The sequence below is a fragment of the Echeneis naucrates genome, chromosome 3 (assembly GCF_900963305.1).
Source record: "Echeneis naucrates chromosome 3, fEcheNa1.1, whole genome shotgun sequence".
NCBI lineage: Eukaryota > Metazoa > Chordata > Actinopteri > Carangiformes > Echeneidae > Echeneis > Echeneis naucrates.
In genome coordinates, this window is record NC_042513.1 from 9,360,578 (window position 1) to 9,383,659 (window position 23,082).

Consider the following 23,082-nt stretch of genomic DNA (forward strand, 5'->3'; position numbering starts at 1 on the left):
AATTATATTACTGCATATGTGCATACACTATACTGTCTAAAGGTTTTATACTCTGTTGATTAATGATATTTTCTAACTGGTTTTTTGTTGTCCATCCAGCAGGTACTCTAACTCCCAGAGTTTTCAGGAGGGCACCTGCCCTACCCCTGCAAAGAACCTTCAGCTGCCACTGATCAGCCGCTCTGCATCATCAGATGTTCGCAGGCCCCTGGAGGATGAGTTCAAGGTTGAGACCGACAAGTTCCTTAGACAACAGACGGATTCAGAGGCTGACTTTGATCCATCAGCTTCCTCCCAAACTCTAGAGGACAAAACAGCAACAGTGGATAGGCTAGACTGCCTATCATCTCCCTTTTTCTCACCGATGGGCATGTTGTCCCCTCGGCGGGAGCCAGCCCATCCATCTCCAGATGTAGCAGCACCAGCTCTTGTTAGCTCTGAGGGTAATGAACACCTTCCTGAAAGTGTATACAGTTTCTTGCCCAAACCCTCCACACCGGTTCACAGACCAGACCCACAGGAGCCCTGCTTTGACATTGCTGCACCACCAACCCCAGCTCCTGCTGCTTTGCCACCTCTGGACATTGATGACATCTCTGAACCTCACCACAGTGAGCCTAATCTGGTCCTCTCAGATCTTCCTTCTGTCACAGAAGAACAGGAGCAAGAAGAGGAGGATCAAGAAGAGGAGGATGATGAGGAAGAAGGTGATATGGATGAGAGAGTTGATGGAGACCATTGTACTGTGGGGGGGTCAGAGCAAACAAGGGAACCGTGTTCCTTTTCACCTCAAGTTGGGGACTCAATGAGGAAGAGTTGGCCTGCAGAGTCTCCAGACCAACAGGATCCAGAAGTCCATCAGCTCTCCCCCACACACTCAGCACCCAACCAAGGAGAGAATTGTTTTGATCATAGTATGGGCTGGAACACTGACATGGACCTCAAATCGCCCCACAGGACATATGGGGAGATAGAAGCTGCTGTCTCCAAAATAACCAGTCCTTACCATTCTGATAGCGACATGCAGCATTTGTCTGGGCACCCCTCTGTCACCCCTCCTTATACTACCTGGAATAGGTGGCACAAAGAAGAGGACCCAGAAGATTTTGATGAGCAGAAGGAGGCTGTGGCTGACATCCCCTCACCAGAGAGACATGAGACAGCTTTGGATGGGGAACCCAACTATTTAAACAACTCATCGTCCTCTAATAGGCTAGAGTCTTTCTTCCAGGATTGCAACAAGCCCAACTTAGAGGATAGTCACCAGATGGATACAGACACAGCATGTGTTGAACCAGAAAGTAGACAGAGCGCACACAGCTTTGGTGCTACCACTGAGGGCCACATGGCTCCAGCTGTCGCCCCTGAGCCTGTGGTTCCCTGGGCAGACCCATTTTCTGCTGATGCAGATGAACTGGATGACCTGGGACCATTCTCCCTGCCTGATCTACCACTACCTGACAAGTCAGAGGAAGCTGAACCTCGAGACCCTGAATTAGCTGACCACAATAAAAATGTGCAGACTCACATCAGACATACTGTTACAGACAGAGATGACCCAGACATAATGGAGGTTGACCTACCAAGCCTGGCTAAGACATCACACTCTGATGGAGACCTAGGTTTGGGAGAGCCTACCGGACAGGATTTAGTTGTACCATCACCACATGCCAACTACCAGCAGGAACTGGATGCTGAGCCCCAAAGTGTGCCTGTCAACACCTCCCTATCGCTTACTCAACAACTCGAAAGAAAGGGATCTTATGTAGGGCCTGATGAATCTGACCCCAATATGTTGTATTCATCTGTGAAACCAGATGCCAGTCAGCAACATCACATACAGATCCACCCCATCTCGGAGCCCTTGCAGTTACCCCTGGATTCGATACCTGCTGTTAAGTCAGATGTGAGACAGGAGGAGATGTCTGAGTCTGTAGCAGAATCTGTGTCATGCAGTCCTCTTCCTCATCCTCCAGTGACAGTCACTCTGTCAACCACGGTGGAACTACCAGACACTCAGGAGACTCCATCCAAGCTAACACCGGCAACCCTGTCCACTGTGTCAGCCACAGTAGATGTACCGAAGAAAGTGGATGAAATCCCTCAAAGGGTGACCCGCAATCGTGCCAAGAACAATCCCTCTGCTGCTACTGTCCCTCCTACCTCCAGCATATTAACCTCATCTGCCACTGCCACCCTTATAACTACCAGTCCAGCAGTGAGCCTCAACCCAATTCCTATAAGAACTCCAACACCCACCTCAGCCTCATCCCTGTCTGCTTTGAAGAAAGACAAAGAGTCTGCACTTATCATATCCTCTACTGCATCTAATTCAACCCCTGCAGTGTCTGCACCTACTTCTGTCACATCTTCTCCATCAGTTGTTCTCAGTAAGACTGCAAAAGGTCGCCCTCTCCCAGTGGATGAAGAGGAGTCTCAGACCCAGCATCCACGGAAGAGGAAATTTCCACGTTCTGCAGGGCAACAGGTCCAGGTCCAGCTGGTAAACACAGCAATGCAGCAAACCAGGGAAATGATTCAGCAAACTTTGGCTGTAGTAGTAAACGCCATTAAGCTAGACGACATTGAGCCCTACCACAGTGACCGTTCAAACCCTTACTTTGAGTACCTGCAGATAAGGAAGAAGATTGAGGAAAAGAGGAAAATTCTCTGCTACATCACCCCACAGGCCCCACAGTGTTACGCTGAATATGTGACATACACTGGCTCCTACCTGCTGGATGGCAAGCCCCTCAGCAAGCTTCACATCCCTGTGGTAAGTTACCATATCTTTTCCAAGTCAAATCAGTGGATGGGTTGGCAAAGCAGTTTCCAATAAGTGTTTGGTGCTTGTAAGACTAGAGCTTGTAGCTCTAAAGCATTTTTAAAGGCATTCGTTAGTGCATGGCAAGAGTCTATGTTGATGGATAAATCTAAAACTTCATATTTTGCATTTTACCTTCAGATTGCTCCACCTCCATCGTTGTCAGAACCTCTGAAGGAGCTCTTCAGACAACAGGAGGCAGTAAGAGGAAAGCTCAGGTTGCAACACAGCATAGAGCGGGTGAGGAAAATATTCTATATTATATATACTGCCCAAGAGCAGCTTTCAATAACCTTTCATATCAAACCCACTGATCATCCTGATGTCCAACTTTACATCTAATGTATGTAATGTATGTATTCCATATCCCCTTTCTTTACGGTTCATAGGAGAAGCTGATTGTTTCCTGTGAACAGGAAGTTTTAAGGGTCCATTGCAGAGCAGCCAGGACAATTGCCAATCAGGCTGTGCCATTCAGCGCCTGCACCATGCTCTTGGACTCTGAAGTATACAATATGCCATCAGAGAGCCAGGTAGGAAATGAGTAAAAATACACGTTAAGTCAATATTAACATGCTTTATTAGAGGCAGCTATATATCACTCAATCCATCAAATAATCAATATTGTAAATTGGTCTGTTTTTTCAGGGTGATGAGAACAAATCTGTTAGAGATCGCTTCAATGCTCGTCAGTTCATTTCCTGGATCCAGGATGTGGATGATAAATATGACCGCATGAAGGTAAGTTTTAAGCCTACTCTGCAGGGCCTGCAGTGCTGTGATCTCACAAGCTACACACATAGACATGATCATTTGTGTATTTCCAAATGGGTTTATATGTTTTTTTTTCCTTTTCCCAGACATGTTTGTTGATGCGGCAACAGCATGAGGCAGCAGCGCTCAACGCAGTGCAAAGGATGGAGTGGCAGTTGAAGGTCCAAGAGCTGGACCCAGCGGGGCACAAGTCCCTCTGTGTCAATGAAGTGCCGTCCTTCTATGTGCCAATGGTTGATGTCAATGATGACTTTGTCCTGTTGCCTGCATGACACACCTGCACTCACAGATAGAGAGCAAACTTTGAATCACTTCTTCTCCAAGAGACTTCATTGAACAGAATGAATGGAAAGGGCTAGCAAGTTTGACAGAGGACTTTAGATAAGAAAAAATTATATTCTGTAGAAAAAGTAAAGATGAAAAACTTGCTCTCAACTCCCTTCCACGAAGAAGGAAACATGTTTTTACTGGGGAAAAGAAAATACACAACTTGCACTTTCATCCTCAAAGTTTTTACGCTATTCTTTGATCAGAGTGCGAGAAGCAAAAACAGTTTTTGCTTTGAGACTCTGACGTAGGGGCACAACTCCTCAGTGCTCAGTTACGGTGAGATCGGGGACAGAGATATATTTTCTGTGTTCATTTTTGGTCCCTGCTTCAATAGACCCACCACGACTCGGGGGGAGGTATCAGAAAAAAGAGCTCTCCCAGCAGTGTGGTGCCTGTCCTGAGGGAGGACTGAGGAGAAGACTCCCCTGTTGACCCAGGGCTTCTGGTGAACCAGAACTGCGCGAAGTCCAGCACTGACCCAGAGAAAGTCAAGAGCTGTGGTGCATCACATGGATCTTCAGTGTGTATCTACAGCAAGACAGCTGGAATGGACAGACCAGGAAGCTAAAACCAGCCGCTGATGGTTTTGGGGCTATAAGGTAGTACACCCAGAGGATGCCCTTTTGCATCTCTGCACCCTGGTTACCCTGGCAGTGCAGCAGAGCCTGCAGCAGGGTGGAACACAGCAAAGGCTTAGCGATGTGTGCGCACGTCAGGGCCCAGCATCTGAGAGGAAGAGACTGACCCTGCAGCCTCTCAGGCTGGCTAAACAGAAGAGGACAGGCATGGATCACTGAGGACAGACCGGAGTGTTCCTCAGCCACTCTGCTTGCTCCAACACAAACACATCAGACCGCCATGGACTGCAAAAACACCACAGGACAACCAGAAGAAACAAACATAACGAATGTTGAGATTCAAAGAGACTATTGAGAAATTGTGGTTGGCAGGAGGAAAGAAATATTGTTTTTGTCTATTTCTTTACTTGGGCATTTCATTGTTTCTGAGGAAGTGACTTGAAACACTACAGAGCCAATATTAGTTTAATGGAAAAAAAACAAAAGAAAACTGAAAAAAAGTTGTATTCCGTAAATTATGTACAGTTTTTATATTCGTTAACCAATGTATTCTTGCTGCCTTCTAGATAATTTATTTTGCCACACATTACTGCACAGTTGTAAATAACCTATGTACTGTAATATCACTCAGTTAAGTGTAAAGAAAAAACATAAAAGAAATAAAAATTATCTTTTTATGTACAGTTCACTTTTGGGCAGCACTTTCCCCCCTTCATATCCATGGGCCAAAATGTGTACATGATTCTGTCAGTATTTGAAAGACTCTAGTGCAAAGTTGTATGATCCCATCTGTAAATTCAGTACAGGGTTAGGTAAGGCATCTCACCGGGATGTGGATCAACACAAGACACAAATAACTGACAGAAAACACTTCTGTATGAAACTGGCCTCCCACGGGCCAACTATATAGTCCCTCAGATGTAGCAAAATAATTGTTGAGGATTTATTTAAAGAATAGACAGAGGATTATTATTCATTACTTTACTACACAATTATATCTGAAAAATTTCGAACCAAGAAAATGCCTTTTTCAGTGAAAAAAAAAAATGTACTCATTGTTGGGCAAAGTCACATAGATATATATCAGTGGGATGAAAGTTAGAGAGATGTCATTCAGGAGTGATACCATCATTTTATTGTAGTATGGTTTGAAATTAATTTTCCTTGTTTTTAATTTACAGTAATTTGACATAATTTCGAATAATTTCGAAACTCATTGTCTAGAACGAACAAAACAAGGTCTTTCAGCATTTCGTCATATGTTCTGTGTTCCCAGCTCCTCTGAAGAGTTGTAACAGCTTCTGAAAGGTTTCATTCCTCACTCACTCTTAACATCGTACTGTCAGTCTGTTGAAGAGCAGCTTCATTTCTTGGTGCTGTTCAACCTTTACTCACTGGGTGGCACCATGAATCAGTATGTCAGAAATGTCAACAATCTTATTTGGCTTTTTATGAGACCTGTGGCCTTTCACTTGACTGGGCGGTTTTTAAATGTAATTCAATTTTATTATAGCCCATGGGGAGTTTAATTCCCTCAGTCAGTGAAAACATAGTAGACCAAAAGATGATTTAAAAAAAAAAAACAAAAAAACAATTAGTTCCACTCAAATTAGCCATCTAAGATTTTATCATTATTTAATTTACAAGAGGTTTTGCTTTTGTTGTCAGGGATTTTAAATGTGAGGTTTTTTCCTTATCCAACTGTTGTGTGGTGATATTCGCCATAGTCATGTTCTTCTGCCGGGCCCGATCGGACAGTTACGAGACTTAAATCTTTTCAGAATGAACCAAAAAGTGATCAGAAACAGTGCATTGTGAAACATTGGTCTATTTTCTTCCTGTCCTTTCTGTCCTCAGTTCGACATCCCATTGAAATGTTGATTTGTTTGACTTGTGTTGATTCTCTAGTTTTAGTGGGTTTTGGTTTTGGAAAGCTTTCCCAACCTACCACATAGGCTGCCTGTCTGTGTGTCAGAGCTGCTCATGTATCTTGATGGCAATATTATTGGAAACGTTTAAGTTATTTACACACTGTCAGTCAGCCTAGCTGTGTATGGTATGTCTAGTCAAGTGCAATGGTTGTTGCTATTACACTGTGCAGACAAGGTGGCTAGATGTATAGTCCTGGATATTTTTTGAGAGATACACATAACCTGGTTGTTATAAATAGACACACATATTTGGATACAAATAGCCAGAATTATTGGTTTTTAAATCCCCATTTGTCTTGATTTCGTTTTTAATTTGTTATTTGTTTCTTACAGTTTTTGGGAAGAGGGCAGTGGATGTCGTTAGTTCACAGAATCTTTGTGTGTTTTTAGCTCAGTGTATGTAGTTTTGAATGTTGTGTTTATCTTAGGGGTTTTTGTTCCTAATAAAAGCATAAACACCAGTGGCATGTCAATCACGTTGCTTATCAAGCAGAATGTATACCGTTATACTATGCCCTGACCGACAACACCCTCTCACTATTGTTTACAAGACATCAAGTGTGTTTCTGTTTCATGTCACCTTCATTTTCCTTTTCTTTCTTTCTTTCTTTTTTGTAATGGTTTAAGCCCTAACTTTGTTTTTACTCCTGTAATCAGTCATTCGTTTGTACCACAAAGGCTTGAAATGGTGATGGTTGATGCACCGGGCAGGTGATACTTCCCTTAGTATGTGGTACACAGCTGCATAGAGCAATAGACTAGACACATCTATCTACGTTGATTCTTCAGTGTGAATATTCAGCTACCAAGAGTGATTACTGAATTAATTGAAAATACAGACACAAAAACACGTCAGTCCTCAGATGCACAGTAGAGCACTTGGCCGTGGTGATACAGATGCTAGCCTGACACCACCTCAGTCAGCAACATATTACCTCTACTCTCCTTGCATTCATGTTTATTTTAGATTTTCTTATTTGTTTTTTCTTACGGGACATAAATACATAATTGCTATTTTTCCATAATATAGAATCACGATTTCAAGCCTTTTTTTTTTTTTTTTCCTGGTTTTGTTTTTTGTTGTTGTTGTTTTTTGTTTTTTTTTTATTAAAACCCAGACTGTAGCCGTTTCTTTGTTCATTTTTTTAGAATGGAAATGACTAATAAAAGCATGGAGAACTACTCTTTAAATGGTGAGAAACAACCTATTTATTATCTTTTTGTTTTTTCTGACACCTGTGGTATGTTTTGAGTTGAAGTTGGTCTCCGCTGTGTAAATTTTCCTCCTTGTAATGCGTGAAAGAGACATACTGTACATAGCTCTGTAAATAAAACCTCCCAGGATGTTTTGCACCCTCCTCTTTGTACTAGTCTGAAAAATTGCGTAGAATGTGGGGTTCTAACAGCAACGAGCTGTGTGCGCTCGCTGCCGGTGATTATGATGTAACGATGTAACATTTTTTTTATTTGTACAATGTAGTTTATTTGTGTACATATTGATGGAGCAGCTAAGGGGGAGGGTGGGTGGGGGCAGGTATATGAGGGGGGTTGTTGATGCTATCGTCAGTGCTGTAACAAAAATCCAGTACTCTCACCTCTAGCTGTTGTTGATTTCCTGCAAAAAAATAAAGAAAAAAAAGACAAAAAAACAAAAACAAGAACCTGAAATGAGAATGGATGGCAAAAAAAGACAAACTGAAAAGTAAAAATTCTAAATTGTTATTTTCTACAGTTGCATGTACAGAGAGCGCGAGAACTGCTGTTGTTCCTCAGAGATTATGTTCGTTAATAAAATTTTGAAATATTACTAGCTGCCCTCTGTTTCTTGGTTTTGTGTTTGTTTTTTCTTTTGTGATGTAAATTCTTATGTGCAACTGCATTATAAAGTTGCCACTAATCATTTCTGAGACAAACACACAATCCTTTTTTTTTTAGAAGTAGGTATATATTCAAATATCATTAAGGTTTTGATGAATTTGTTTAGTTACAAATATATAAATATTTTTAACTAAATAAAAATAATGCTTTTTAATATTAAAAAAAAATATATTTAATTAGTGGTTAGCAGTGTTGCCCCAAATTTTTGAAGGTTTTGTGTTCAGTTCCCCACCTTTGGCCTTTCTGTGTGGAGTCTGCATCTTCTCCACGTGTCTGTGTGGGTTTCCTCCCTCCGTCCAAAGACATCATGTTTGGGTTAACTGGTGACTCTAAACTCTCTGTAGGTCTGAGTGTGAGTGGTTGTTGGTCTCTGTCTGTCCCTGTGTGTTGGCTCTGTGATGGACTGCTGACCTCACCCAGTGAGAGCTGGCTCCCACACCCCTCAAGACCCGGAAACAGATAAGCGGTAGAAGATGGATGTGTCTAACAAAGACTCCATCCTTAAACAATACCAAGTTATTTTGGTGGTCCAACAGAAAAACTTATGTGGACAGCAGACTGAGCTTAAAATGGTTTGTGTCAAAAATTAAAGTGTGACCAAAGGCAATTGGAAATCCCTTCTCTGTCACGGCATTGCTATTTGTAATCCCATAGCCTGGAGGAGTTTAGTCACTCAGTCACTGCTGATTATTTAACCTCCATAGTTGCTCGTGTGCGGTGGGGTCATGTCATCTGACATCTTACAGGGTTTCACCAAACCTACTTCTTGCTCTCACTGCAGTTAACATGATAAACTTCATGGCCACAAGCTAGAAAATCCAGTTTGTCATGAGTCATTGTGTGGATATGTTGTCATTACAGAAACAACACACCTCCTTGTAATTTGTGGAACTTAGTATTTGTACAGACGTGTGTTACTTTACAGTGTCATTTAGGATGTCCAGATGACAAACACAAGTCATCTGCTCAACATGTAAACCGAGAGCCTTTCCACACCCTGAGTCCAACTGGTCAAACAAGCACTACAACAACAAGCTGAACAAACCCCCAAATCTCTGAGGTCTGCATCGAACAAATACAACCTGATCAATGACATGAAAAAAAGTCAGGCATTTAAATGTAGAAAAGGTTTTATTCACTTATTCATACAAAAAATACAATAAAAAATAATAATCCAATGAACACAGAAAAATCATGTCATATTTGTTATATTAATATAAAACCTGATGAGGTTGGACCCGACCTGAGTCACTGAGCCCCATCAGCTGTGAGTCAGTGGATCCCTAGCTGCGCCCCTCCCCCTCCTCCCCCCTCCTCCCCCTCCTCCCCTCCTCCTATCAGCCTTTATGTGCGGATCCTCTCTGCACCGCTCACTGTGCGCACTCTCTGCGCCATGGCCGCACCGGCGTCCGCCGCCGCCGCAAACAGTCGTCTTCAAACGGACTACGAGACCAAGTTCCTGCCCCTGTCCGGCGGCTACGGCCGCTACAACAGGACCGTGGTGCTCTTCAGCTGGTTCCCCAACTTTGCAGTGGCGTTGAATCTGATCAGCGACGTTTTTTACACCCTCATCCCGGACGAGTACCACTGCAAGGCGGACCCGGAGCTGCTGCCGTCCAACCTCCTGCTGAGCAACTTCTCCAGGCAGGCGTACCTCAACCTGACCATTCCCTGGGTGGACGGATCCGGGCCCAGCCACTGCCAGCTCTACAAGTACCCGCCCAACGCCTCCGAGCTGTCCGAAAATGCCCCCAGGGAGATGGTGTCCTGCACCCAAGGGTGGCAGTATGCCCCTGCAGCGGGGCTCCAGAGCAACTTTGTCACTGAGGTAAGAGACAGTCTCATCATGCAGGCCTGCTCATGCTGCAAAACATCCGGGTCCAGTTTGACTGCATGCTGGCGTGTTTGTGACCCTGGAAGGAAATTCTCCTGTCAACTGTAGCGGCAGTTATGGCCACAGGAAATGTAACTGAAGGAGGATTTTGGGAGCAAAAAGAAAATGCTCTCCGACTTATCTGCCATCTGTTCTTCCTGCTGACTCTCATGCTCAAACAGAAGGACCCCACCAGGCAGAGGCCAAACAGCTGCCTCTGAGACCAACAACAGTCCATGTGTTGGCATCAGGGTTACTAACTGAACCACTGAAGCTGTGAAAAGTAAAAATCCAAGTGTGGTGAGGTTTGCATCCACTCTTTGTCTGAGAGACGTGAACATGTTGTTGACCCTTCGACTTTCCCTCTCCAGTGATATTCAGATCCTGAACTCAGATCAAAGGCTTCGTTCACCAACAATAGTTTCTTCCGGACGTGGCATGAGTCACAGAGACAAAGGAAAAGTTGTGTACACGCCAACCGTGCTCATCAGCAGACAAAGTGGAGAAGGCTGTCTAGCACTGACCTGTTTAACACCCAGAAAGCTCAGAATGCATTTTGTCGACTACTCTGCAGCAAATCAATCCACACCTCTAATTTTCATTAACATATTCAAAAGCCGACCTATTAATGATAGTTGTCAGAGAATGGACGTATGTTCAGCGTGGTAGCTTGCTTGTGTGGTCATGTTGCATTTCTCACTCTGTGATAAATGTTGCCTGGCTTTCTTGTCTTTCTAATCCTATCCTACAAAAATTATGCCAAGCACAAGAAAAACACACCAGCGAAGCCGCTCACTGCCTGAAACATCAGTTGCACTGATGATCAGTCTGATACAACAGTAACCTGCATGAAGCTCATAATGCTCATAGTCCTGGACTGTGTGTGTGTGTGTGTGTGTGTGTGTGTGTGTGTGTGTGTGTGTGTGTGTGTGTGTGTGTGTGTGTGTGTGTTCACATCAGGGATGTCTTATTCTCAGTGTTTTTATGCACTTATGCATGTGAAGATTTCACAGTTCTTGCTTCTATTAAACACAGTCCATTCATTTTGGAAACGTTGCAGCCATGTGTACTTTTTTTTTTTTTTTTTTTTTTTTTTTTTTTTTTTTTTTTTTAATTGAACACACACAGCAAAGCAGAAGCCACGGAGGATGATGCAAGGGGAGAGTGTTTTCTTTTCTATGCAGTGACTGACAATAAGCAGAGCTGCTGGAAGGCTCTATTTGAGCTCTACTTTGTTCTAATGTAATAACGCTGTCAGCAGACATTTTAACTCAGTTAGGAAGAACATGATCTACATCCCTACTTTGTCAGAGAAATCTTTGTTTGTGACTTTTAGCCTGGAAGTTATATAGTCAAATTGAAATGAATGCAACCTGTTGATAATTCGTTCCAGAAATCATACATAAAAGTTACATGAATCACATTTTCAGTAGAGTTGCATAAAATTTAAGATTTACTGAAAGGTCATTCCATTTTTAAACTACTCTTCTGTTGACTATTTTCTGAAATACACTAGTTGTTAATTTAACTTTACTGCTTTTGTAGGTGAGCCACTGCTTTCAAAGATGGCAGCTACCATCCAATTGCAATGAAATGTACCGATCCTGCCTTTTTTCTTTTTAAACAGTACAATAATTTGTCTTTTGCAGGCTAATGCAATTGTTCTCTCTGTTTATGCTGATTATTGTGTTTGTTTTGGTCTGAGAATGGGTCATCTTTGTCATCCTCTGCAGTGGAACCTGGTTTGCAGTGACTACTGGAAAATCCCTTTGCAGCATATCTGCTTCATGACGGGGTGGATTCTGGGATACATCTTCCTTGGCACATTGTGCGACTGGTGAGTAAATATCACATTTTTATGTCCAACCTGAAGGTGTTCTGTGTAAAATTCACACAGTAACATAGAACATTGTTTTTCGTGGCAGCGCTGTAAGTCATTACCTGGTAGCAGATGTTAGACTTTATCAATCACACAAAAAAACATGGAGGTGAAAGGGCGATGAAAATGGGCCATAAAAAGGGACATTATGTCAGTGACAAGGGAAAAATTTATATTTGGAAGGAAAAAAAAAGACTTAAAAAAAAAATACAAATTGAATAAGTGCGAAATAAAAATTAAATCCCTGTAATCTCTGATTTTATGAAGACAATTTCATGAAAATGCATTTTAGAATTGAAGTTGTTTTTTTTAACAACTTTTTTTTATTATTATTTTTAAATACATAGCCTATGTTATCGTTTTGTAAGCACATCTGTGTGTTTGCAGGTTTGGTCGGCGACAAAGTTTCCTCCTCTCCATTAGTCTGTCCAGCCTCTTGGGGGTTGCTGTGTGTTTATCCAGCAGTCCTGTGGTCTTTCTGCTGCTGCGTCTGTCTCAAGGCGCCATGCTCGCTGGGGTGTTTGTGTCCGCTTACATTGTCCGTGAGTATCCTGCACATTAAAACTGCGCTTAAGTTTCCTGCATCGACTCCTCATGAAAAAGACCAACCTCAGCGACTCACTGCTTTGTTTACTGCAGAGAGCCCTTTTTAATTCCTGCCCTTCACTCGCTGGCACTGTGTTTATACATATATCATGTTCTTTCCACGTGTTTTTTTTTTTTTTTTTGTTAAAGGAATTTTACTGCCTGAAAATTATATAAAAATAGATCATACAGGCGGTTAACAAAGACACAAACATGGCAAATAAGAAATATGAGAAGCAAGTTGTAAAAAGGAGAGACACCTAGCACTACTGTCTGCCCACACAATGTAGTTATGTTAACTTCAAAGTTTTCATTACTGATTGAAATTATTTCATCTGATATGTTTTGGTGGTGTTATCCTGTATGAGTATTATTCTGATAAAATGTTAGGAATGCGATGTGTCAGTTTATGGCTTGGCTGCAGCCATTGTGTGTTTGACCCGAATCATGAGAAGATGTTATGGGTTCTGTCGGACTGAACCATGGAAGCAGAACAGATGATGTGCACAGCTTTGTGATGAGGCATTAGAAAAGAGACATGCCTGAATGTTGCATGCTATTTTTCACATGCAGAAAATCTAATGTTATGCAAACATCATATTCATTTTAACATCATGTTCATGTGACTCCCAGTGTGAAATGTTATCATGTCTGTTGTGTACATGTAGGTCCCTGAGTTTGTGTTCACTCACACTGGCAACAGCTATACATTTTTAGCTGACGTCTGGTTGAGCTTGTGTATCTTATCAGTCAAAGATAAGAAAAATTCCAATGTGCACCTGGAGAAGCAAATAGTAAACTCTGCTTATCTGTATTATTAACTTATCTTTGCTCTTGGAAAAGCAAAAAAAAAAAAATAGGTCATATATAAAAGAACAAGGCCTGGAAAACTGTTAAAAGTCAATTTGATGTACATGATTTACAATTTCTATGCCACAGCTGATATTGTTACCATGACATTGCCCCAGCATCAGTATCCAAAAGCATCAAGACATTTTACCATGCTGGCTGTGCAAATATCCACATGATGGTGGAAGTTGGCACATCCTCCTGGTCCTTGCGCGATTTTTATTATGATCACATGATAAAGTTATCCATGCTATCTGCTCAGCTTCCATCATTCAGTCTCTATTGGCAAAAGAATTTATATAATTGTTGTCATAAGATCATCGTCACATATCAGAAAAATAGCCAGTTTAACACCAAGATGGGTGCACAGAATGTTTTAGTTGAAGTCCATTAACTTAGAAACTGATGAGTTTACTTAACTATTAAATCAGACACTTGGAATATCTTGGTATGTCAGTCCTGCTAAAGACATAATGTTTCCTCAGAATTTAGGAAATAATTTTTTTTACCTCTCATTAGAACACTATGTCTAATGGAAAGTATAACTCAACTTAAAAATCCTCAGAAAATTCTGCTGCTGCTGCAGCAGGTTGTAAATCGGCAGTTGCTATTTCAGCAGAAGTTTGTGTGACCTAATTCACAACCTTCAGACCAGTGTAGTTCAGTGATAACACAATGCCAATTGAGTCTGTACGTCGGGCTTCGTGAGCACCTCTTATGAGGGGAAAATCTTCAAATGTGTTTAACATGAAGAAAATGCCAGAGGGCTGAAACACACCAGCCACAGCCAAAGATATGACCACTAAGAAAATTATGAAACTGATTCAACAGTAACTGTCAGTCCATTTTTACATCCCCAGGTGTTGAATGGAAGCTCCTCGATGCACAGAGGAAATGGAGAGTAAGGCTTAGTGGCTGTTAGTAACTGCTGTGGAAAAATACTTTTTCATCCTCGCTAAAATATTTTGTCTAGTCACATTTTTTTTATGTTGTAGTTGTGTTTGACATGATGAGATTGCAGTAACAGCAGCAGTTTCCATAGTGAAATACAAGTAGCACAGCATTGTTGCCACTTTTTTTTTTTTTTTTTTTTTTTTTTTTTAATTGAAGTCCTTGTGTAAGCAATAGAAAATTAACTACAAAAAGTAAATGCACTTTCATTCCAAGCAAGCAATTAATGAGGATTACACATTAGAAAGTAGGCCATGAGCTGAACTCTATCTGTGTGAGACATGGTCACCAGAGGTGTTCACATGTTGTATTGAATCTTTTCCTGTTTGTTTAAACCGTCTGTTAATTGGTAACACAAACTGTTCACAGATAGCACGGAGAAGGGAATTAGGTCATGTTAATTGGAGGGCTTTCCCTGCCAGAGACTGCTCGTCTTAACTGTCGCTGTGAAACGAAGCTGCAGACTTGGGTTACTGCTTTGCACAGTGTGAGTGTGTGGTTGTGTACACCAGTTGTGTGGAATGGCTGCGTTGGGCTCTGACTGGCTGCAGGCAGCTGGTCAGAGGTTTTCTTTACCTCTCAGCTGTTCTCTTCGAGGGGCTCTCCGGTTAACTGCTCCTCTCTGACTAATCTGAAGCTCCTTGTCTTCAGCATGACTCTGTCTGACTCTGGCTGGATACATCGTGTATTGAATTATGTTTCTTCTTTCTGGAAAGAATGAAGCAGCATGGGAATGCAATTATATGAGAATTTGTAGAGATAGTACACATTCCTGGCTGGGACGAGGCGAGGGTAGGAACATGACATGGTCCTTTTTGAAATACACACACTCACACACTTTGTTTTTGACACATGAACATACTCCCACATTCCTGCAAAGTCAAGGGTAGATTAAATCCAGATTTCAGGAGGGGTGGGGTCCTGTTTCGTTGCCTGTGAGGACTGTTCCTCAGTAATGTCCCAACAATGTTCCAGAGAGAGGAGTAAACAATGGTAGGACAGAACTGAAGGCAAGGAAGTGAACTCCTCATTCGGATATTGAAACATCCACAGCAACCAGAGCTGCAGGGGGAGGAAGTTTAAGTTCAGCAAAAGCACACACAGCTGAACACACTCCCATGCATGTTTACGCCAATACCTGAGGTTAACTTTATCACATCCTAGCAACGCTATCAGTTCTGTTGACCCACACATTTGCTTTCCTTCTTGACAGAGTGCCGAATTTTGCTTTGCTTTAAACCAGCTGCTGGAGGTGATATCTGATTGAAGGGACAATTGATTAGCCTGGTTTGAGAAGGGTCCAACTATGGACAACGCAAATGGGAACAGCAGTAGTTGGTGTTTAGTTGGTTGACTGACTGATTTTCAGTTGTTGGATCCAATCACTTGCTACTATTAAACACATGTAAGGCTCAAGGTCAGCTTGTTGTACATTACTGAAGAATTAAAGTGACACTTCACACACAAGAGAGAAGATTTGGTGTGTCCTTGACCGTACAGAAACACTATTCAGAATCGTTTGTTGTTGTTTTTTTTTGGGTTTTTTTTGACAGATGGTCTGAGACCAGAGTAGGTTACAGTTCATTCATCATAACAATCCTGGTTCACATCCCACCTCAGCCAAATGCTGATGTCATCCATGAAGCTGTTGCCAGGGCACAAATTAAATATCCCGAAGCGCTCATAGAAATGAGTCATGTGTCCTTCTCCTCCCAACTAACTGGATTTACAGTTTAACTGTCCTACCGGAGGAATTGACACACTTGATCTGCTTTATGCCAAAGTCAAGGAGGCCTATAGAGCCACTGCTTTACCTCCACCAGGCAGGTCAGATCAGTCTGGTTCCTCTGCAGGCCTGTTACAAACCCTGTGTAATGAGCCAGCCTGCAAATCTGCTGTTGGTAACTGATGGGAACAGCAGGGACATTCACAGTCAGGCTGATTGGTGAGTACATCAACTTCTGTGCAGACCGTCATACTTACAAAAACAATGTTTGTCAGAAAAGAATTCCCGGATCAGAAGTGACATCAAGGAAATCCTTCACCAGCTTTTAGAGATGGTGAAACAGCTGCAGCATGAGCTGAAGCGGATATTAATAAAGCCAAAGGTGGAACACAGGAAGAAAATGGAGAGCAATTTACGACGGAGCAACATCTGTAAGATGCTGAGCTTAAACCCCCCAAAAAAACTATTGATAATGTGGGCAGAGCAAACGAACTCAGCCAGATCTACAGATTTGACACTACAGTCACACTCTCTACTTCTTCTACTCAGTCAGCACATCACCACTGCTGCAGCTACATCTCCTCCACCATCTATCACTCTAACAGCGATGAGGTTGGAACTTGGGAGATTGTGTTCTTTGAAGGCAGCTGGCGGAGACATGTGTCCGAGGCTGCAGCAGGACTGTGCTGCCAACTATGTGAACCTCTCCAGGGGATCTTCAGCCCGAGTCCAAAGGGACAGACCCGCCTCTTTCTGCTCAGGAGGCTCAGATCCTGAGACATCTGAAGAAAGATGCTGCACATGTTTTACCAGTCCGTGGTGCCAACGATACTGCTCTAAGCTGCTGGGTAGGCAGCATGAAGCAAAAGGATGAGAGGATGCTGGAGAAATTGCGATGGGAACCGGATTGGAATCACTTGGGGCTGTGGTGGAGCGTTCACACACAGGAAGGCAGAAAGCATTTTAAAGCACTCAGACTCTCCACTTCATAGCAGAGTGGATGAGAGGAACCACATCAGCAGACTGTTAATCTATCTACGATACAGGATGATAAGATCCACAGACTCTTTCATTCACTGACAGCAGACTTTACAGCCTCTTCCCATCAGGTCACAGCCCCCCAGACTTGAGTCGCATTGGGGCCCTCTTGGTTTTGTGTTCAGACTAAAGAAAACTGCTGATGCGTCAGTAAGAGTTTATCTCTGTGCTGGTATCATATCCTTCTCCGTGTGCAGCTGGCTGGGATATAAACCCTGGTCTCCTGCATATGGAGTAAAAGAACACGCCTCCATCTGTGACACGACATGCACATAACTGTGAAGTTTGAATGTACAACACACAGTAGCTCTATGTGTTGGTGTCGATGTCCTGACAGGGAACTAGATTGGTTTTGGACAAGCGTATTAGTTTGGCTTCAGCTATGCTTTGATGTTATCTGTCTTCTCTCACTCTGTTCCCATCGATCTCTCAGGGCTGGAGCTGTGTGACCCTCCCCATCGTCTCATGGTTTCCATGCTCAGTGGCTTCTTTGCCGTGCTTGCAGAGCTCCTCTTGCCAGGCGCTGCTGTGCTGTGCCATGATTGGCCCATCCTCCAGGCTGTGGCCACTTTGCCTCTGCTCCTTCTGCTTTCTTATTGGTGGTGAGTCACGTGGTCAATATTAGTAGATGGACAGTGTGTGTACTTACCGAAGCTTATTATTTTACAGTGTCTGCTGGTGCCAGTCTCACATTGTTACACACTACCTGTTTTCATATACACACAAACTTGAACACACAGAAATCCTGTTTGGGAAATTCTCGTGAACTTGACTCGATGCACACTCTATATTCTGGATGTCATACTCAGCTCAAAACTAATGAAAGCTTAAACAAGTATATCAGCAGGTAGAAATTCATTCCAGAGAAGAGTGAGAAGAAGCTTTTTGTCAATCTTGGAAAGAATTTAGATCCAATGAATCACATTGGCAAAAATGTTTCAAAAAATATAAAACCAGCTTTGTTTTGTCCAGCTGTGCATCAGTGTTTCCTGAGTCTCCTCGCTGGCTGCTGGCCACAGGTCAGATCCCTCAGGCGAAGAGGAGCCTCAAAGAATTCTCCATCAGGAACGGTGTTTGTCTGCAAGATGAAATCGATCCGGATGAAGTGCTGCTGACAGGTACTCACGCTCACATGGCAGTGTAGGATGACACACAGATAGGACAGGCTCTCACAGAGCGCACAAGGCTTTCCATTTCACGAGCTTTCCACATTGTCATGTAGCTCAAACTGGGATCTGTCACGTTTTTCAAATCCCAAAACTCTGGTGTCCATCTTGTTGTCCTTTGGTCAACACTTCCTATCAGGTTTGTATTCTTTTTGTCTGAACAGATATAAAGTAGAACTGCAACTAACAATACATTTTGTTATCAATGGTGAATGATTTCTTGATTACTTGATGTGAGAAATGAGTGACATCTGCTTGTCATTGCTCCCTAAAACCCTGCAATCGTGTTTTGTCCAACCAGCTGTCCAAAGCATAAAGCCATGAGTTTACATCTCATAGGACTAACCAGCAAACACAAAAGCCAGGACAAATCCATTTTTCATGTGTGCCTGGAAAAACTGGGCGGAATGATCCGAACTCTCCTCTAACTTTGTCCATTTGAAAAATTGTTTCAGCTGAAATCAAACTTCAGTCAGTTAACTCTCCATCTGCCCTGACATCTGGTTTACCAAACGACACATTTGTTAATCTGCCATGCTGAACGCAGACGTGATGTAACCATCCTGTGGTGACATAAAAAAAGGACACTACATCTGCTGAATGGAAAATTCTGCCAGGAAAGAATTAGCACTCTTAATCCAGAATGATGCTGAAAAAGGCAGAGTTAAATTGGTCAGGATCAGTATGCCACAGTTCAATCATCTGTTTTTCACAGTTTTTTTTTTTTTTTTTTTTTTTTTTACATTTCTTTTATTCGACCACCCCCCACCAAGAATCTCATAAAGTTCACATTTTAATGCTGACTATCTGTGACTCTATTATCAGAGCCTGTAAAGGATCATTTGTGTAATTGTGAGGCATATTTTGTTAGCTTCTCCATATCATAAAATTGTTGTACTTTTCGTGTACATATTTATTTTTTCTTTAAAAAAAAGGGATCAGGTTTCATGTGCTGTAATATGTTCAATAAACTTAAACTAATAACTAAGCTTTCATGAAAGTCTGCTGGAAGAACAAGCAGTGGATATTAGAAGTAGATGAGCTGGTGTTTTTTCTGTGCGTAGAGATAGATGCAACATATGGAGAGGACTGCAGACCAAAGTATCATTCAGTTCTGGAGCTACGTTGGACTCGTGTTATCTGGAAAAACTGCCTCATCCTCAGTTTCACTCTGTGAGTTTGATTTAATTTTGATTCACAATTGGAAGACAATTTTGACTTGCTGTTTTTTGTTTTTTTTGTTTTGTTTTTTTTTCCTCCCTGAGAACTGAAATTTCTATGTAATGATGAAAGATGAAAAAGGAGATGATTATAATCTAACGCTTCCTTCTGTAACCATGTAGGTTCATTGGAACAGGCATCCAATACTGTTTCACCAGAAACCTGGACAGTTACTCCACAAACTTCTACTTCAGCTACTTTGTCAGAGTAATAACTGGAGCGCTGGCCTGCATCTTCATCTGTTTGACCGTCAATAACTTGGGTCGGCGCAGCGTTCTTCTGTTCTCAGCCATCTTCACGGGGCTGTCGTCACTGCTGCTTCTAGCCCTCACTCAGTGTAAGTTCATCTCTACATCTTTATTCAAACCACAGTCAGCAACGATTGTGCCTCAAAATGAATCCTCCAACTTGGGATGCTGAAGAGATTGATGTTAGTATTTATGGGCCATAAAAAGAACAGTTGACGGTGCACTGTTGCACCCCTTGGCATTATTATTCACTCACTCACTCAAACAGGAAGTTGGCCATTTTTATATTTTTAGCCAATTTAACCGAACTCCTGCTACAGTTCAGTATCTCAAGACCATGAAAATATAAAACTATTCGAAGCTTTGTCGTGCTTGGCGTGGCATTGCAGTGAGATGTTGAGGCTTTGCCAGACTTTGCTATAAAAAAGTAAGATGTCATAACTCCAGCCTATATAGTCCAGTCAGGTCCAAATTCACGTGATCAAAGGCCCGCCCTGAACACGTCCATGTATTAATACAGAGTCGGGCTAAGAGCGCTACCTACTGGACTGAGGACGCCACCTCATAGGTAATCAAACTCCTCCTACAATTTTCATCCAAATTACTTCATATTTGCTCAGTATCATCTTAAGAACTTGAAGGTGAAGACTTATCAAAATCATGCACGTCACTCGCAACAAAACGTCAAGTTTATACAGGGGGGAGGTGGTATGTGAGGGCCTGCTCATCACTTTGGGTAATTTTTCTTTACAAAAAAAAAAGTTTGTTTGTTTGTTTTTGTTTGTTTGCTTGTTTACAACTGTTAACAGTGAATAAGTTCCGCCTCATCCAAACGTCATTCCTTTATCCTAGTCGCACTCTGTCTGTGGAGTTAGCATAATCAGTTAGCCATGCTCCATAACTCAGTTTTTAAATATGAAATAAGCAAAGATATATTAAAATCAAATGTTAATACATTTGGAAAAAAATGGGACCAATTATTTTTGCCTGCTCACTTATCAGAATCATAATTGGTGCTTTGATCCTGAGTTCGTTCAGTGCATATGTTGAAGTGTCCTTGGGAAGGATACTGAACCCTAAATTGGATAGCCATCACACCCCTGGTGATCTGACGGCAGCTTTTAGCCCGACGCGCATCTCCACGTGCTGCTTTTATTTCATGGGCTAGAAAACTTTGACAAGCGCAGCTGTTTAACTCTGCAGTATGTGTGGAAATGGGCTTATTTTGTTTTCGTCTCTGCGTGCCAGACCTGCATGGAGGCCTGGTGTTGGTGCTGTCGGTCGTAGGTTTGCTGTTTTCTCAGGCTCTCGCTATGCTCAGTGCGTTCTTCGCTTGTGAGGTGATGCCAACAGTAGTCCGGTAAGTTTCTTTCAGTGCATTCAATACTTTGCTAAATGTTATCACGCTAAAAGTAAAGAGTTCATGCTTTTAGTAGAAGTGAACATTTCTTAAACCAGTATAAGTTTAGCCAAGTGAAAGGGGGAAAAAAAACCTAAAACAAATGTAATTTTGCTGTGACCACCTCGTGCCTTTAGAACTTCACCATTTCTCTTATCACACTGGCAGTTGAGTAGTTACTGCTTTAATAATATAATGAATATAACTAAATCTCTAAATAGGTATTCATCCTCTGTTATAAATGTGCTTTTTACTTGTGAGAGTGATGTTTTCAAAAAACAAATTTTTGGCTCATTTTTGTTCCCCTCCTCCGTCCCTCCATCAGAGGAGGTTGCCTCGGCTTGGTGCTGGCAGCAGGTAGTGTCGGGATGGCTGCCTCCTCCCTGATGGAGCTTCAGAATAACAGCGGCTACTTCCTCCACCACGTCATCTTTGCCTCCTTCGCAGTCCTCTCCGTGCTCTGCATCATGCTCCTTCCCGAAAGCAAACGCAAGCCGCTCCCAGACTCCCTGAAGGACGGAGAGAGCCAGCGGCGGCCACCTCTCTTCCTGTCCCGGCCGGATAGGGACGACCTTCCCTTGCTGCACACGCGGCCTCCTTTGTCAGAGTACAACCCGGATAACTATTCTCGTTTGGTTTCTGCCACCAGGCGGATGTTGAGTAAAGAGAGTTTGCCTTACAGGATCGCTGTGCCGACTTGCTCCCCCCTGCTGTTGGACAGTGACACTCTGGGACAAGAGATTGAGCCACTGAGAGAGGTCGGCTCTTAGGAACAACTTTGCCCTCCTGTAGGCGGCCTTTGTCTCTCCTCCTTCTCAACATACCTCTGACAGTTTACCCTCAGCCCTCGCTGTGCTATTGTCATCAGCTTGGATGCAGTGCACTTTGTGTCAGTGTCAGTTTTCAGCAGCATATATCTGTATTTTCTACTTGAAGCTGTTACTCTGCTGTGGGATTCTTTTTTTTTTTTAATAATTTACATTTATTTGAACGAAAAGTCAGCTTAAAAGTATGAAATTGTTTGGTCTGTTGACGCAGTGACACATTTTAGACAGTTTCACTAGCCAAGCTGCTGTGGATCACGTGAATAGCAGCCCTTTGCCCAGCCATTAGAAAGTGATAGAAGTGACGTTTGTCTGATTCAGCGTCAGTTACTCAGTGCGGAGAGGAGCCAAGGAGGCACTGACACATTAAAGGCTGCTTCAAGCTTGTTGTGGAAGTGTTGTTTTACTTCCGAAGCACAAAAGAAGATGCTCATACTGCACTGGTGACAAGGAGACAGTGTGGTCATGTGGGGAACCAGCCACAGATACCAACATGCAGGTGGTGATGAAGTCTTTGTCTGGCCTATAAACCACTTGATGAGGTTGCCACCGGTCTAAAAACTGTGTTTTCACAAACACTAGCTTACAAGTCCGTTTACAGGTTTGCTTAAATTTAACACTGTAAAATGATGGCTTCAGCACTGTTACTGAAAAGATGTTGATCTCTTAATGTTTCCTTTTTGTGATTTTGTGTGTTTTGTGAGAAAGGCAAACTGCTTGATCTGCCTTGTAAAGATATTATCATGCAATTGGTTGTACAATGACACGATAACTGTCATAATTTATATTTTTATCTTTGCAAGTAGCAGGTTTTGTATACTTTTTTTATGTTAAAGCCAAAAAACCTAAGAAATAAGGCTCTTGAAAAAAATTTTCATATTTTCTCATCACAGAAAAACAAAGTTAACAGTACTTAAGTGGAGCAAGTTATCTGTCAGTTCCATTTATTAAAATCAATAAAATGACCATTTAAAAGCTCGTGTGTGCGTTACACTGGTTGAACACTAG

The 23,082-nt window shown here is 42.3% G+C and overlaps 2 protein-coding genes across 3 annotated transcripts in view; both read left to right on the plus strand.

The window, feature by feature from the left end:
• The window catches only part of ankrd11 (ankyrin repeat domain 11), a 97,427-nt gene extending 91,280 nt beyond the window's left edge, over positions 1 to 6,147 (plus strand). The window contains exons 10-14 of one of the 2 annotated variants that reach the window (XM_029499143.1): positions 100 to 2,776; positions 2,966 to 3,064; positions 3,214 to 3,357; positions 3,473 to 3,565; positions 3,685 to 6,147. In XM_029499143.1, the coding sequence (XP_029355003.1) occupies positions 100 to 2,776; positions 2,966 to 3,064; positions 3,214 to 3,357; positions 3,473 to 3,565; positions 3,685 to 3,870 (3,199 nt within the window). In that variant the 3' untranslated portion in view covers positions 3,871 to 6,147. The remainder of the gene's footprint in view (positions 1 to 99; positions 2,777 to 2,965; positions 3,065 to 3,213; positions 3,358 to 3,472; positions 3,566 to 3,684) is intronic. The other variant, XM_029499144.1, reaches the window with a different exon arrangement.
• Positions 6,148 to 9,705: 3,558 nt separating this feature from the next.
• Positions 9,706 to 22,991, plus strand: slc22a31 (solute carrier family 22 member 31). Its single transcript, XM_029498614.1, has 9 exons — positions 9,706 to 10,143; positions 11,922 to 12,025; positions 12,455 to 12,609; positions 17,650 to 17,818; positions 18,189 to 18,334; positions 19,447 to 19,555; positions 19,726 to 19,940; positions 21,100 to 21,211; positions 21,576 to 22,991. The coding sequence occupies exons 1-9, from the start codon at positions 9,709 to 9,711 to the stop codon at positions 22,018 to 22,020; spliced, it is 1,890 nt and encodes a 629-aa protein (XP_029354474.1). The 5' UTR covers positions 9,706 to 9,708; the 3' UTR covers positions 22,021 to 22,991.
• Positions 22,992 to 23,082: the final 91 nt, after the last annotated feature.